Below are 17,063 nucleotides of genomic sequence, written 5' to 3' on the forward strand. Positions count from 1 at the left end.
CTTGAGCAGTTACCTAACCTCACTGTGCTTTAGTTTCCAACATGTGACAAATAAGAGTATATGAGGATTAAACCAATCACTCCAATAGAGTGCTTACGGAAGTGCCCAATGTGTAGTAATTAATCATGGTAGGTGTTAGGTGTATCACCATCATTATCATTCTGTAAAAATCTAGAGATCTGTTATGAAGATGGATGAGCTATTCACTATAAAACTTCTAGCACAATTATTCCTAGTAGAAATGTACAGTCCGGAGAGATGATTTACTTGATGGTCCTTCATCGTTCCTTTTGGTGCAGCCGCAGTGTCTCAAAATTTCCATTCTTTTATGGTGCTCAGCATCAAATACAGATAATCTTTTGAGTTATCTGTTTGTCCAATTTGTTTTAGAGAAAACGAACTGCTTGTTGAAGGGCTTTAGTATGATACACTTGGGTGTGACTTTCTTGGAATTTCCTTTACAATTCTACCTTGCTACACTGTGCCTGGGTTTCTTCATTTCCTGGCCACTTTTTTGTACAAGGAGCCAGGATGACCTCTCCTTTCTGAGCCAATCAGATTTTCCTCCACATTTACTAGTTAAGGATTATTATATAGTCCTATATATTTAATATGGAACACTAGGTCAGAGCCAGTCAACTTTTATCTCTCTTATGTTGCAATCCCCATTAGAGTGGAAGGTGTTACTTTTTGTTAAAATATAAATACTTCTTTCCAGGAGGAGCAGAATTTTCTTTTTTTCAGTTCACTTCTTGATGTGAATGAGACATGAGGAAGCATGGAAAATGATAACGGACCTGTAGAAGACCTTGAGAAGTTTAGGATGGCAGGATAGATTGCCTGGAGGACAGATAGGCGTGATTACTGCCTGATTATAGTTACACTTAGTGCCAGACCCAATCACTAGAATGCTCTGACAGGTAATATTCTAAAAGATATAGTTTGGCTGTGAAAGTGTTAATCACTAAGTCGTGTCTGATTCTTTATGACCCCATGGGCTATAGCCTGTCAGGCTATTCAGTCCATGAAATTCTCCAGGCAAGAATACTGGAGTGGGTAGCCTTTCCCTTCTCCAGGGGATCTTCCCAACCCAGGGATTAAACCTAGGTCTCCTGCATTGCAGGCATTCTTTTTTGGTTTGGCTATGCAAAGTTTCTCAAAAATTTCATGCCATATTAGGAGGAACATTGGGTAGGAATCTGAAGATGTAAAGCCCTGTGACTTTTGGGAAATCTCTTAACCTCTGTCTGCCTTAGAGTTCTTATCTATTAATGTAAAATTTTGAGGGAGATGCTGCTGCTGCTGCTATGTCGCTTTAGTCGTGTCCAACTCTCAGCGACCCCACGGACTGCAGCCCATCAGGCTCCTCCGTCCATGGGATTTTCCAGGCAAGAGTACTGGAGTGGGCTCTGTTAAGATAGTTATTCAGACTGTAAACGATTTGCTTTGCAGACAATGTTATATGAGGTATTTGTATTTATAAGGCTCTTCTCCAGGTTGTTTAAACTGCAGTGCCCCTGAAAGTGGCATTGTGAGAACCCTGGGAAGAAGGTTTGGGGAAGTGCTGGTGTTAACGTCGTCAAGCTTAACTGGCCCTAGGGTTTGCCTCACATGTGCTGCCCTACTTTTGGACCCCTTTCCTTGATCATCAGAGCCACCCCAAATGACTTGGATGTGTGGGAACACCTTCTCCCCTTGCTTGACAGGGTACTGGGTGGGGGCCGTGACAAGTGTGTTAGCCATCCAAATTGGAACTGTCAGTTCAGTTCCCCAGGGGGACTGGGGTAGTCACTCAGACTCCTTAGGGTCCAGAGTTCAAAGCCTTAATGACATTTTTTTTTCCATGAATACCACATTAGTATTCAAGGAGCTGGAGACCAGTCTAAACTTCATAAGAATGTGTGACATCCTGACTGTGAACCAGATATTCTTTCATGCAGAATTCAGAAAATCAAGTTCAATATTTGTCAAGAAGCGCCTGAGCTCTAAACAACAGCTATAATCTGAAACAACTGTCATAATTTCTTTGAAGTTAATCATTAAATGAAAGTTGAACATCATTCTCAAGTATGGTGAATTATCAGTAATTATGGGATTGTGATTTATCTTGCAAAAAAGGTTTATATTATCACTAAGGTAGTTTTTATGGATCTCCGATTCAGCTATTTAATTTAGAACTTTGTTGAAGTGTCACACCCTTTAATTCTCATTTTAAATTCCAAGGATTTTATAAAAATAAGCCCATAAAATATGTTTTACTTTTTCATATTCAGTGACTATCAAATTTTACTTCGATTTTCTCAAGAGAATATTTATTTTCCACTATAACATAGGTTGTAAAGATGCTTATATTAATAAATATATGTAATAAATGGATAAGCAACAAGGATATATTGTACGACACAGGAAAATATAGCCATTAGTTTGTAGTAACTTTAAATGGAAGATAACCTATAAAAATATTAAATCACTATGCTGTACACCTGAAACTAATGTAATATTATTGTAAATCAACTATACTTCAATTAGAATAAAAGCAAGTAGGCTACTTGTAAGAAAATAATTTGGTATGTAAATAATATCATCATAAACTTTCTGTCTTAAGTCTGTAGTTGGGAATCATTCTGATAGCTATTATTTAATATATCCAGTATGACCAAACATTTACAAGGTAAAGCCTAGATTAGCAGATATTTGCTTCTTAGATTTGTATAATTTAACTCAACCAATATGTCTTATCTAGCTGATTCTTTAAAGAGAATTCTATTATCTGAACAAGATAATTTCCTAGTATCTTCTCCCTTCCCCCATCCAAATCTCTTGTATGTTTGGCTCTGTTCTATGGTTACAAAAGTGTGTAGGGAGAGATTTTTGAATCTTGTTTGCAGGCATACAGATTGCAGACTGGTGAACTTTTAGTAAAGATTCTGGGCAACGTTTAGAGACAGTTAGTGTTAAGGAAACTTCCTTGCCCACTGTCTGATTTTTAATTGACCTGACAGAAGAAACGCTGTGTCTTCTAAATGTCGTTATTTTAGTTCCAGTTAATTAGCTCCAAAAATATAACTCCCAAGACAATCGTCATGGGACCTTGAAATGCTGGCTTTAGTTATTGTCACCTGTAGAATGTGGGGTTGGAGAGTGTGAAGTGGAAAGTTTCTGCCATTGTGTAAGTGCACAAAGTGATAAAAAATAGTGTTATCATTTTTTCCTCAAGTTTTTTTGATCTTTAGTGATATGTTGCAAAGAATATGTGAGATCTTTGGGAAAGTCATAAATCAGTTTATAATCAATATATACTAAACTCTGTGACGAAATGAGATTTAGCATAGTTAAGAGTTGATGTGAACAACCCTTATTTTCGTGAAAGCTGCTTCAAATTGCAACAGATTCTGAGTCAGTAAGAATTCACTGAGTGCTAATTATTTTGTGTATTATTTGTGTAAGTCTCACAATAATCCTGTGATCTTTAGCAGTCTTCTATTTTTTGGTACCTCATGCATTTCTGAAAAATATTCTTTGTGATGATAATTTCTCTAATACTATTGTAATTAGCAGATTTAGGTAAGTATGTACCTAATACTGGGTTAGCCAAAAAGTTCATTCGCGTTTTTCCATAACATCATGCAAAAAAGCCAAATGAACTTTTTGGCCAGTCCAATATTATTTAAAAGACAATTTACCAGAAATCTTGGTGTTCAATGAAAAATTAAGAATTGAGTCCTTCAGTGGTGTGTTAGATGGGAAAAAGTATGCTTTTTAATCAGGCCGTAAGAATAAAGTTCATAATTATAACATTTTTTCTTGTTTGTTTTTCTTTTTCTTCTTGTTTACTGTAGAAGTCACAAGACAAGGAAAAGGCAAAAAATGCAGATACCTTCTGCTTGTATTTTCAGTGTTTCCTTGGAAACTCCATCATCATAAAGTGAAAGTGAAAGTGAATTCGCTCAGTCGTGTCCAACTCTTTGCGACGCCATGGACTGTAGCCCACCAGGCTCATCTGTCCATGGGATTCTCCAGACAAGAATATTGGAGTGGGTTGCCGTTTCTTTCTCCAGGGGGTCTTCCTGACCCTGGGATCGAACCCCGGTCTCCTGCAGTGCAGGCAGCCGCTTTAACCTCTGAGCCACCATTTCCTGCAAACTGGTCTGAGGAAAGGGTGTAGTGATCTTTTCTTCCTCTAGATGGCACTCTCTGTTGGAACATGTTAAGCTACTGTCAAGCATTTAAAATCAGTTCAGTCACTCAGTCGCTTCCGACTCTTTGTGACCCCATGAACTGCAGCCCGCCAGTCCTCCCTGTCTATCACCAATCCCGGAGTTTACTCAAACTCACGTCCATTGAGTCGGTGATGCCATCCAACCATCTCATCTTCTGTCGTCCCCTTGTCCTCCCGCCCTCAATCTTTCGCAGCATCAGAGTCTTTTCCAATGAGTCAGCTTTTTGCAACATGTGGCCAAAATATTGGAGTTTCAGCTTCAACATTGGTCCTTCCAATGACTATTCAGAACCAATTTCCATTAGGATGGACTGATTGGATCTCCTTGCAGTCCAAGGGACTCTCAAGAGTCTTCTCCAACACCACAGTTCAAAAGCATTTTTGCTTTTCAAAAGTATCAATTTTTTGGTGCTCAGCTTTCTTTAGAGTCCAACTCTTATATCTGTACATGACTACTGGAAAAACCATAGCCTTGACTAGACAGACCTTTGTTAGCAAAGTAATGTCTCTGCTTTATAATATGCTCTCTAGATTGGTCATAGCGCTTTTCTTCCAAGGAGTAAGCGTCTTTTAATTTCATGGCTGCAGTCACCATCTGCAGTGATTTTGGAGCCCAAAAAAATAAAGTCTGACACTGTTTCCACTGTTTCCCCATCTATTTGCCATGACATGATGGGACCAGATGCCATGATCTTCATTTTCTGTATGTTGAGCTTTAAGCCACCTTTTTCACTCTCCTCTTTCACTTTCATCAAGAGGCTTTTTAGTTCCTCTTCACTTTCTGCCGTAAGGGTGGTGTCATCTGCATATCTGAGGTTATTGATATTTCTCCCAGCAATCTTGATTGCAGCTTGTGCTTCTTCCAGCCCAACGTTTCTCGTGATGTCCTCTGCATAGAAGTTCAATAAGCAGGGTGACAATATACAGCCTTGACGTCCTCCTTTTCCTATTTGGAACCAGTCTGTTGTTCCATGTCCAGTTCTAACTGTTGCTTCCTGACCTGCATACAGGTTTCTCAAGAGGCAGGTCAGGTGGTCTGGTATTCCCATCTCTTTCAGAATTTTCCACAGTTTCTTGTGTTCCACACAGTCAAAGGCTTTGGCATAGCCAATAAAGCAGAAGCTGTTTTTCTGGAACTCTCTTGCTTTTTCGATGATCCAGCGGATGTTGGCAATTTGATCTCTGGTTCCTCTGCCTTTTCTAAAACATCTTTTCTAAAACAACCCTGGCTTGGAGAATTTTGAGCATTACTTTACTAGTGTGTGAGATGAGTGCCGTTGTGCAGTAGCTTGAGGATTCTTTGGCATTGCCTTTCTTTGGGACTGGAATGAAAACTGACCTTTTCCAGTGCTGTGGCCACTGCTGAGTTTTCCAAATTTGCTGGCATATTGAGTGCAGCACTTTCACAGCATCATCTTTTAGGATTTGAAATAGCTCAACTATAATTCCATCACCTCCACTAGCTTTGTTTGTCCCAGGATGTCTGGCTCTGGGTGAGTGATCAGACCATCATGGTTATCTGGGTTCATGAAGATCTTTTTTGTATAGTTCTGTGTATTCTTGCCACCTCTTCTTAATATCTTCTGCTTCTGTTTGGTCCATACCATTTCTGTCCTTTTGCTGAGAGAATGCACTGGTCATAGCAAACACCCTCTTCCAGCAACATAAGAGAAGACTCTACACATGGAGATCACCAAATGGTCAACACTGAAATCAGATTGATTATATTCTTTGCAGCCAAAGATGGAGAAGCTCTATACAGTCAGCAAAAACAAGACCGGGAGCTGACTGTGGCTCAGATCATGAACTCCTTATTGCCAAATTCAGACTTAAATTGAAGAAAGTGGGGGAAACCACTAGACCATTCAGGTATGACCTAAATCAAATTCCTTATGATTATACAGTGGAACTGAGAAATAGATTTAAGGGACTAGATCTGATAGACAGAGTGCCTGATGAACTCTGAATGGAGGTTCATGACATTGTACAGGAGACAGGAATCAAGACCACCCCCAAGAAAAAGAAATGCAAAAAAGCAAAACTGCTGTCTGAGGAGACCTTATAAATAGCTGTGAAAAGAGGGGAAGCAAAAAGCAAAGGAGAAAAGGAAAGATATACCCATATGAATGCAGAGTTCCAAAGAATAGCAAGGAGAGATAAGAAAGCCTTCCTCAGTGATCAATACAAAGAAATAGAGGAAAACAATAGAATGGGAAAGACCAGAAATCTCTTCAAGAAAATTAGAGATACCAAGGGAACATTTCATGCAAAGATGGGCTCAATAAAGGACAGAAATGGTATGGACCTAACACAAGCATTTAAAATTGCACAATACACTCTGACCTCCTTCTCATCAGGACCACTCGTTATTTGATAGTTCTTGAGGAGGAAACTTAGTGACCGCTGGAGTGCTTCTTGCCATATTGTTGAGATTTTATCTTCTGTGGTAAATGTAGTATCGTTAGTAGCACTGATTAAAGCATAGAATTGATAATATATTTTTTAAATGCCTAAAAGTTAAGAATATGTAGTAATGACTTGGGTAGGGGCCTGAAGTAGCCCTATTTCATGGAGGTAAATGTTTGAAAATACATTGTACTGAGGTTGATAGCATAATTCTGTGATCTTTTGGATAATAGGTTGTGGCAGAACCAGAACCAGATCAGAGCTAAAATATCAAAGTCAGCTTTCCTAAGATGTCTGTGGGAGGTCTCACTCAGTAAAAGCAAAACTTATGTTGTTGACCACTGCATTTCCAGAAGGTAAAGGAAATAAACGGGGAGCTGATACTCTGAACCTAATTTTGACCCTCTGTGAGGGCTTAGTTAGTGAACATAATGGGAAGAGCTAACAATGATCTGTTGTCCAGAAAACTAAGTTCATGATTACTCAACTACTACAATGACCTTTCACTTCCCCTCCAACACTGACATGCAGAGTCACACTCTGGATGTTGTCATCATCTGAAACTGTTTGATTCAGAAAGCTACAAATTCCCATATCTTCCTTGCTACATTCTCTGTTCTCTCTCATAAAGATTGAGTACCTGAATTTTCTCTTTGTGTGTCAACATGTGCCTGGCCTTTTTCTTTTCTCTACCCAGCCTGTACCCCATTTTTGACCATATGAATTATTCCTTCACCTGTACCCCTGATTCCTTCCTCTTATGCTTCTGCTGCCTCCACTCACCAGAACCCTCATTTTGAGATCAGTGATACAATCTGTATTCTCTATTATGAGATCCAAGCAGCTGAATCCTGGAAAATCTGAAACATTTGTGAAAATTGACCACATCAGAAATTCACAGTTTTCAGCCAGCACCCCAGGAAATCCTTTTATTTATCCTTGATCACTATTCTCTCCATCCTTGTTTTCCTGCTTCTTGTTTTGCTTTTTTGATGCCAAACTTACTGTAATTCTGGGCACTTAACTTGAGCCTCTCTTCCTGTCTGGAATGCCTTTCTTCTCTCCTTTTCTCCCTCTACCTGTTCAACTTTTTTCAAAATTGTCTCGTTCATGAGGCTTCCCAGACCACTCAGGTTGCGTTCAGTACTTCTTATCAGTACACAGTGCCCTGTGTATTGGCTTGCCTTTGCCACATAATGTGATCTTCCTGGGGGTGGGCAGAGACTGGGACTGCTTTCCCACTTTGTACTTTAAGTACCTGGCACAAAGCGAGTGTTTAGTGATAGGTAAGTGAATAAATAATAAACAGAAAGAAGACTTGAAGCAAAGCTGGAATATAGAGAATTGGAGATACAGAGTTCCTAAATCACAAAGAAAAGATAGGTAAGGTGCCATATGTAGTTTCTAGAAGGGAAAGTGGTTGTAAGATGTCCATAGACAGAGTCTTTATTGAACAGTTGGAAATAATATGTGAAGAAAAAGTAGAGGCAAAGTGGCCAAATGAACTCAGATTTTGAAATAATGTGCAGGACAAGGAAAGAAGGATATGAAACAAATAACAAAACACAGTGATTTATACATAAAAGAGGAACACAACCCTCTGAGAATAATGAGCTAAGATTTTTAAAACATCAAAACTGACCTTTACATTTTTTATATAGAAAATGAAAATAACAAGCAAATAATGGATTCTTCTTTTATTTATTTATTTTTGCAAGGCCATTCTCCCAAATCATCCCACCCTCTCCCTCTCCCACAGAGTCCAGAAGACTGCTCTATACATCTGTGTCTCTTTTGCTGTCGCATACAGGGTTATCATTACCATCTTTCTGAATTCCATATATATGCGTTAGTATACTGTGTTGGTGTTTTTCTTTCTGGCTTACTTCACTCTGCATAATAGGCTCCAGTTTCATCCACCTCATTAGAACTGATTCAAATGTAATCTTTTTAATGGCTGAGTAATACTCCATTGTGTATATGTACCACAGCTTTCTTATCCATTCATCTGCTGATGGACATCTAGGTTGCTTCCATGTCCTGGCTATTGTAAACAGTGCTGTGATGAACATTGGGGTACACGTGTCTCTTTCAGTTCTGATTTGCTCAGTGTATATGCCCAGCAGTGGGATTGCTGGGTCACAAGGCAGTTCTATTTCCAGTTATTTAAGGAATCTCCACACTGTTCTCCATAGTGGCTGTACTAGATTCTTCTTTTAAACAAACTGACCCTATAATCAGAGACAGAGAATAAATAAAACTTCTCAATTTCTGTTTTCTTTCCATCTTCTCTAACATGAAGAATGATCTATACACAGATTAATAAGGGTAGAAGTAAGAAGAATAATAGGAGAAAATGTAAGCCCAAGATTGAGGAGGAGATTGTACCAGAACCTCTGGTTGTTCTAAATGAATTCACACCTCAGGTTCAGATTCTGAGAAAATTTGTTAATGTCATTGATCAACTGGTAATCTTTGAGTTATTACAGTGAATTTGAAAACTTTTAGAAGATTGTGAGGAATAAACTTCCAAAATTATAAAAAAGAATGTAGATTCCATAGACTTTAGTGAGTTTGAAGTTATCTTCACAAAAGCTTCTTAAAGATCATTTTAAAAGATATGCAAATGTTTACAGGAAGAATAGATGGACAGGAAAGGTTAAGGAGAGTCTCTAAAACTAATTCATGCAGATGACCCAGTTTCTGCTTTTGATGGGGATGTACATGTACAGATCAAGAGAATGCTGCAGCTGTAATATACGTTGAATCCCATGAGGTATTTGATGTTATCTATTCTGTCATTCTGTTTCGGGGGACACATGAAGAGCTGGACTGTAGTATAGGTACAGTTATTGAACAGTGGAGCTTGATTTTAGTTATTGCAGCTATGTGGGAAATCTCTTAGAGGCTGCTGTTTTTGACACTGTTCCATTCATCAGTTTAACACCTCCCTCTCAGCTGGATTACCCTGTGGTTTATTTCACTGAGAAAATAGAAGCCTCCAAATCTTGGTCTTCCCGCTGCCAGATACACGAATCTTCCTGCGTCTGTATACATGAGCTCTCTCATGCTTCTTACTCCATTGATTGAATTGCATTGTTCCTTCTGCTTGCATATTGGATCCTCTTTATTTTGCCTCCGCATTGTTGCTGGTATTATCTCCTCTCGTTGTAGCTTTTCATCTGTTTTCCTTTTTCTGTTGGAGAAACATGCTACATGAATATGCTATGATAGCTTACAGACATACCATAATATCTTTTTTTCTTAAAAAACTAAACTATTCCCCTATCCAGAGTGCCCTTCAAGCTGCCACCTATTTCCTTGCTACCCTTTTTGACAGAACTTCTCTAAAGGGTTTTCTAAACACCTTGCCTCCATTTCTGCGCCATTCTTTGCCACTCCACTGAGACACTGTTTGACAGGGTTGTCAGTAACTTCCATGTTGCTAAATCCAATGGTCAGTTCCCCATTTCCATCTTACTCAACCTCTCAGCAATATTGACACAGTTGATCACTCTTTCCTGTTTCAGGTTTTCCTCACTTGGTTTCTGGGAAGGACCATGCTCCTGAATCTTTTCTGCCTCACGTTCTGTTCCCTCCTGGTCTCCTGTGCTGGAACCTCTTCGTCTCCCTAAGTCAGTGATGTAAACCCCAGGGCTCACTCCTCGATCCTGTTCTCTGCTCCACTTGCACTCATTCTCTGGGTCCCCCGGCCCCCGTCGTTGAGTACTCTAGCCACTAGCCACAGTCCCATCATTGCAGAAGGTTCTTCCAGACGGCATTGCTCTGGGTTATTTCATCCATATTATCTCATTAAAATGCATCTGCATGCTGATAACTCCCAAACTGATTCACCTGTTCCAGCCTCCCACCTGAACCTAGCTTGTTACATCCAACTGCCTACCTGATACCCTTTACTTGCTTCTTAAGAGACCCGTCAGACTTGACAGAGCTAAGGGTAAACTTTATTATACTTTCTCTCCCAACCAGTCTTACCTGTAAATGATCTGGGCTATTCCTCACACAGCCATAAAAAAAACTTGGTAGTCTTTCTTAAAAAAAATTTTTTTTGGCAGTTAGGCAGGGAAAGGAGGATGGGCAGGAAGGAGACTTCCACTGTTCGGGAGAGACAGTTCCAGAGGAACACCCCTGTTTCTTTCTACATCTTACTTCAGTCCCTGATAAGTAAGAGTGCCTTTTCACACTTTTGTAGTAATATCTAACTTCTTTTTTTCTCTTGCACTCAGTATCTGGTGCATCAAACTAGTCTCAATGCTCTGAAATACTTTTTCCCCAGACACTCACATGGGCTATGTTGTTACTTCATTCAGGGTTTTGCTGAGAATGTCCTCTTTAGACATTCCCTGCCAACCCTATCTAAAATAGCCTTCATGTCATTCTGTATCCTTCTTCTGTTTTATGCTGGCATTACATTTATTTTTTCTGTCTCTGCCCCACTAGAATCCATGAGCACAGGGATTTTTCTTTTCATGTCAAAAATAATAGTTGGTGTATAGTAACTGTTCAATAAATGTTTGTTTAATTAAATGGCATACTGATGACACTTATGTCATTTCTAATGACATAAAACCAGAGGGTGTAACTGATACACTGTCAGCTCTTTGTTTGTTTTGGTTATATTTTACACTTTGCTAGTCGCTGAATTAGAGAAAGTGAAACCTCTCGTTTTTCTGAAAAGGTCATTTATATGATTATAGGCATTTTGCTAGGATGCATTTCATTTATGGTAAAATTTTAAGAGTACGAAAATTCTAGTAATACTGTTGGGAGCAAGTTTTATTTATTATGACATTATAACAATAGTTACAAGTTGAAAATTGTAATGATGAATTTGAAGTTTGGCATTTTTGCTATAAAGTACAAAAAGTAACAAGACAGGGTCCCTGGCCTTAAGGAACTTGTTACCTAGGAGGTAAGACAGTCATACAGATGAGTAGCTACACAGGGGCAAAAACGTGTAATGTTCTAAAAGGCACATTTTCAATCTATTAAAAAACTGTATTTCCATACTTTATGGACACCTAGCATAATATAGAGTGATTTTTTTTTTTAAGTCAAAACACAGCTGTGAATAATGAGTGGTGGCAGAGTGCAGGAGGACACAGCTCATTGCTGTGGCGGGTGGGATTATGATTTTGGATGGAGCGTAACTCCATGGATATCCAAGCTGGACCGTGTACAATATGGAAATAAAGAAGCCATGTCAGTGGCTTTCTAAGAGCATTAGAAAAGTCCCTCAGCTTGGCCTGGAAATGTCTCTCAGTAAGAGAAACAGATGGATCCAGTTTTCTGGCAACTTTCACTTCTAGTAGCCAGCCTGAGTTGGCTGGAATCGTTTTAGCATCTGAGATAAATGGCTCCATCGTGTAGTAATCGAGGCTAGAGGGTGCCAGTAGTCAGAGCAATTCATACAGTACCTCCTTACGCTCATTGTTCGATAGGTGATTTCCTTGTCTGTAATTCTAGAGTTAAAAATATAAGGATGATGCAGTAGGAGCAGGTATGGAAGGCGTTTTGAGACTCCACTCCAGGACTGTTTTGTTTGGTGGAGCAGTTGATACCCGGGTGGTTGGCCAGTGGAGTGAGCAAGTCAGACTGAGATCCAGCCTGTGCTTTGATAGCTGTGTGCCATGGGCTGTACCATCCTAGGAAAAGTGTTTTTTCCCTAATTCACACAAAGTCCTGTGTAGTCTAAGGGCAGTTCTGTCCTATTTCCTGCCTAGTTTATTCTCAAGGGCCTAGAATAGCGTGTAGTATAAGAACCGTCTGTCGACCTGAACGAAATTCAAGACAGTGCTCTGGCTTCCCTGGCGGCTCAGAGGTTAAAGCGTCTGCCTGCAATGCGGGAGACCCGGGTTCGATCCCTGGATCAGGAAGATCCCCTGGAGAAGGAAATGGCAACCCGCTCCAGTATTCTTGCCTGGAGAATCCCAAGGATGGTGGAGCCTAGTCGGCTACAGTCCATGGGGCCACAAAGAGTCCGACACGACTCAGGGACTTCACTTCACTTCAAGCAATTAAAGGTCATTTTGATTTTAAAAGCTTGTGGCTCAAAATAAACCTTACTGTTTGCCTTATAACTATAATCAGAAAATATTTTTCATGCCTCTGCCTGGTAAAAGTTATAGCAAAGGAGAAAACTACAGAGAAGCATCTCCTTGCTATCCCAGAAGTAGGAATTTATCCTTTGGTATTCTAGAAATACCCTTCACTGTGTTATATGTAGGAGATTAATTCATTTTTAAAAATTCAGAAAGGGTAGGAAACTTGGTGGTGGTTTATTCATTCGTTGGCTGTGTAGTATTGTCTGAGTTCTCATGTATCCTCAAATATCTTTTACAGGAAAGTAATAACTTGACTGTCATAGTATATAGATGATATTCTACTGCCGTCTAGATTTCGTTATTAAGAAGACAGATGGTGCCCAATTCTTCCTCCTTTGTCGTGGTTTACTGGAGGCTATAAGTTGGGAGTTGGGAGTTGGGAGAGGAGGTGTAGGGAGCTGTGATCAGGTTGTCTGGTACAGATCAAATATGTCCCAAGACGTCATCTTTCAAGATCCTATTCTTAAAGCTACAGGCATTTTTTAGTGTGCTCTTGAGATTTAAAAAATTGTTGGCTGTTTCATACATCAAATATGAAGACTAGCTTCTGTTTTTATGTCAAATTTTTAATTTTTAAAATTATTTGTGTTTAGCTATCGCCGTGCGATCATTAATTGTTATCCTGTTTTGTTTTGTTTTATCCTGTTTGTTGTTGTTGTTGTTTTTGGTAGGTGTAGCTTTGTTCTAAGAATATTTGTTTCGTCCAGTTCATGAACTCAAATTATAAAGACCCTAAATGTTACAGAAGTGTTGAAAGATCGGTGAGTATTTAATGTAACATATATTAAAAGCCAAAATACTTGATTCAGTCTAAGACTTTGAAACTAATAGTTTATATGGTGTTAATTAAAACCCAAAGTGAAAATACCTAAACTTTCTAGACATGTAAATTATGGTTTATTCATACTATGGCACATTGCACAATGGCTTAAAGGAATGAACTTAATGTTGAGAGGGAAAAGCAAAGTTATAAAAAGATGCATACGTTTTTAAAATAAATGATACTGAATATTTTATGACTATGATGTATCAAAATTATAAAAATAAATATGGAAATGATAAAACAACAACTAAGGAGGTGGAAGAGGTATGGGTGGAGTGTAGCTTTCCTGTACCATAAGGTTTGATTTCTCTACACACATGCACATGCACACACCCATCCCCCCCATGCACGAGAACTGAACTGAACATAGTTAATACTTGCTAGATCTGAAGTCTGAGTATTTGCTATAACCTCACGTTATAGAATCTTTGTTTTTTTCTGGGCATTTGAAATGTTCCCAAAAAATCTTTGAAAAATGCCGTGCGATCATCTTTTCAGTTGGCATTCAGAATGGCTGAAAAATATTCAGTTAAATTCAGCATTCTGATTAGATGTGTGGGAAGAAATAAGTATTTCTTGCTGTGCCAAGCAGAAGTGCCCCCATCACTCCTGCCAGTGTTGTTCTGCTAGTGCTGTTAATAACTAATGCAGCTAGAAGAGTGAAAAGTGTGTGAATATTGGATGGAAAAGTTCACGTATTTTGTTATTTGTAGTTGACATGGTTTTAGATCTGGAAATTCCAATAAGATCAGTAAGAGAGTTCAGTAGGAAGCTTGGATACAGGAGTTAGGTTTGGATATCTCAAAATAAATCTACTTCCTATAGGCCTCCTATATACCAGTTTTGTATCCTAGTTGGAATATATAATGGAAAATAAAATCCCATTCAGAATAAAGATGAAAGCTATAAGACACCTAGAATAAACCTAACAGAAATATATAACAGCAATTTCTACTTCAAGGAAATAATGGGGTAAATGTGCAGGTATTATAAGGTGTTTATTGCAGTTTGTTTATGATAGTAAGAAGCTAGAAACAACCTAAATATTCAACAATGACAAACTGGCTACATTGTTATAGTACATCTACTAATGAAACACATGTTCTATATGTAAAATACACATGCAGTGGAATGTATTAAAAAGTAAGCATACAGCTATTAAACAGAGAAAGAGTTCATGTGAAGATTTCCGAACTATCTAAATGAAACAATCAGGTAATAGATCATTTATGTATGATACCCTATATATGTAACTGTGTATGTATTTTATATACATTTCTAAATATGGAAAAATGTTTCTGCATATAATACTTTTTACTGAATGGCGTCTTATGCTTTTAGGAAGTGGGATTGAAGTTATTTCCTCATCAATTGTCTAAAAATTCATGTTAATTTCTATTATTTTAATTTCTAGAAGATAGGCCCTAATTATTACCACAATTTTTTTGTTTTTCACATTTTTAAAAATTTCTAAAGTTGCAGTGTGCCTTGCAACTGATGGTGTCTTATATAGTCAGTGGGCCGCGTTTGTGGAAGAGCTAGTTATTCTTGCGTACCCTTGGATGAACTTGGTCATAGCTGTTCACAGTGTCAGCCCTTCAGTTGAGTTATGTGCATTGTCAGCACTACATCTGATGAATTTTCTGTGTTTCCTGGTTAGGCTTTTCTACCAATCTCCTCTGGTAAGATTGAAAAACTTGCACAGCCTCAAAACCTACAGATGATGTCAGTGTCTTTGGGTTCTGTCAGGTGAAAAACAGTTTATATTTTTAAAGATCCAATTATCTTTCAAAATATGTACAACAAGAGTATTTTATAAGTAATGGGTTTATTTTTATTCTAGAGTGAGGCCGTTTTAGAGAGGAAGTCAGCATTTACTTTAACTGCCACCACCCACCCAGTGTTTTTTTTCCCAGCACTTTCACTTACCCGTGCTTGCTCAGTCATTTCACACCCAGGACTAATTTCTGCTTTGCAGGAATATTTAAGGAGTACCAGACTAGATCAGAACTATGTCTGAAAGATTTTAAGGTTAGGTACCAATGCCCGGTAATTTAAAGTCAGTCTTCGATTAAAAACAAATAGCAACAAAAACACATATTAATAGTCTTATGCAACGTTTTTATTTTTCTAATCTTTTCTATAATATTTATTTTATAGCTCGGTCATGAGCACTGACAGTAACTCATTGGCGCGTGAGTTTCTGACTGATGTCAACCGGCTTTGCAATGCGGTGGTGCAGAGAGTGGAGGCCAGGGAGGAAGAAGAGGAGGAAACCCACATGGCAACCCTCGGACAATACCTTGTCCATGGCCGAGGATTTCTGTTACTTACGAAGCTAAATTCTATCATTGATCAGGTAACATTTTCATATCAAATCATTTTTTTATCAGTAAATTTTAATTATAGATAAGTAATTTGTAGGTTGCATAATTTCTGATAGTCTCTTTGAGATAAAGTCCTGTCTCTCACATCACTCAGACAAGGAAAAGTAACTCCATTTATGAACATATTGTTTATTTGGATACTTTGCAAAATGTCTAAAACATCTTACAGTTATAAACAGCCTTTTTTCTAAAATGCTTTCATATACAGTATGCTTTTTAATTTTAATATCAGTGTGAGATAACTATGATTGTTAGTAAGGATGAGATCATGATTCAGAAGACCAGGTGTAATTTTTCAAAGTTTAGTGTAAATTACATTTAGAGAACTTGCCAATTCTGGGGTGAAAATACAGAGTCCTTTGTGTAAACTAATGACTACTAAATCATCTGGTTTTCATACATTACTGTGTTTGCTTAAACAATGGTAAGACCATATAGTATTTTGCTGTTTCCTTTGGAGAAGGCAATGGCACCCCACTCCAGTACTCTTGCCTGGAAAATCCCATGGACGGAGGAGCCTGGTAGGCTGCAGTCCATGGGGTCACTAAGAGTCGGGCACGACTGAGCGACTTCACTTTCACTTTTCACTTTAATGCATTGGAGAAGGAAATAGCAACCCACTCCAGTGTTCTTGCCTGGAGAATCCCGGGGACAGGGGAGACTGGTGGGCTGCTGTCTGTGGGGTCGAACAGAGTCAGACACGACTGAAGCGACTTAGCATTTTGAAATTAACAGAATTTTAAAGCTAGGTGGGACTATGGAGATGTTTTCATCTAACCTCCTTTTGTAGATGAAGGACTGAGATCCAGAAACATTAAATAACTCAAGGTTAACTTGAAGCCTAAATGCAGTTTTTATCTATTTCATTTTATTAGAAAACAAATATTTATGAAAGAAAAGCCCACCATCTGCTTTCGCCATCTACTAACTAACACAGTTAGGCAATAATATTTCAATTAATTTAAATTTAAAGGATAGTAAACACTCTGTAGCACCAATATGATGGACAGCTTTAAACATTTTAAGGGTAAATTTAACTGTTGTAAAATAAAATTTCCTTGTCATGAAAGCATTTGCTAAGAAATACATATATTGGGTAAATG

The 17,063-nt window shown here is 38.4% G+C and overlaps 1 protein-coding gene across 5 annotated transcripts in view; it reads left to right on the forward strand.

Annotated features, from left to right (window-relative positions):
* LYST (lysosomal trafficking regulator) overlaps nt 1-17,063 on the forward strand; it is a 165,134-nt gene that overhangs the window by 12,775 nt on the left and 135,296 nt on the right. For 4 of the 5 annotated variants that reach the window (XM_018042448.1, XM_018042451.1, XM_018042450.1 and 1 more), the window contains exons 2-3: nt 13,422-13,511; nt 15,734-15,932. In XM_018042448.1, the coding sequence (XP_017897937.1) occupies nt 15,741-15,932 (192 nt within the window). In that variant the 5' untranslated portion in view covers nt 13,422-13,511; nt 15,734-15,740. The remainder of the gene's footprint in view (nt 1-13,421; nt 13,512-15,733; nt 15,933-17,063) is intronic. The other variant, XM_018042449.1, reaches the window with a different exon arrangement.

Source organism: Capra hircus, chromosome 28 (assembly GCF_001704415.2).
Source record: "Capra hircus breed San Clemente chromosome 28, ASM170441v1, whole genome shotgun sequence".
Lineage (NCBI taxonomy): Eukaryota > Metazoa > Chordata > Mammalia > Artiodactyla > Bovidae > Capra > Capra hircus.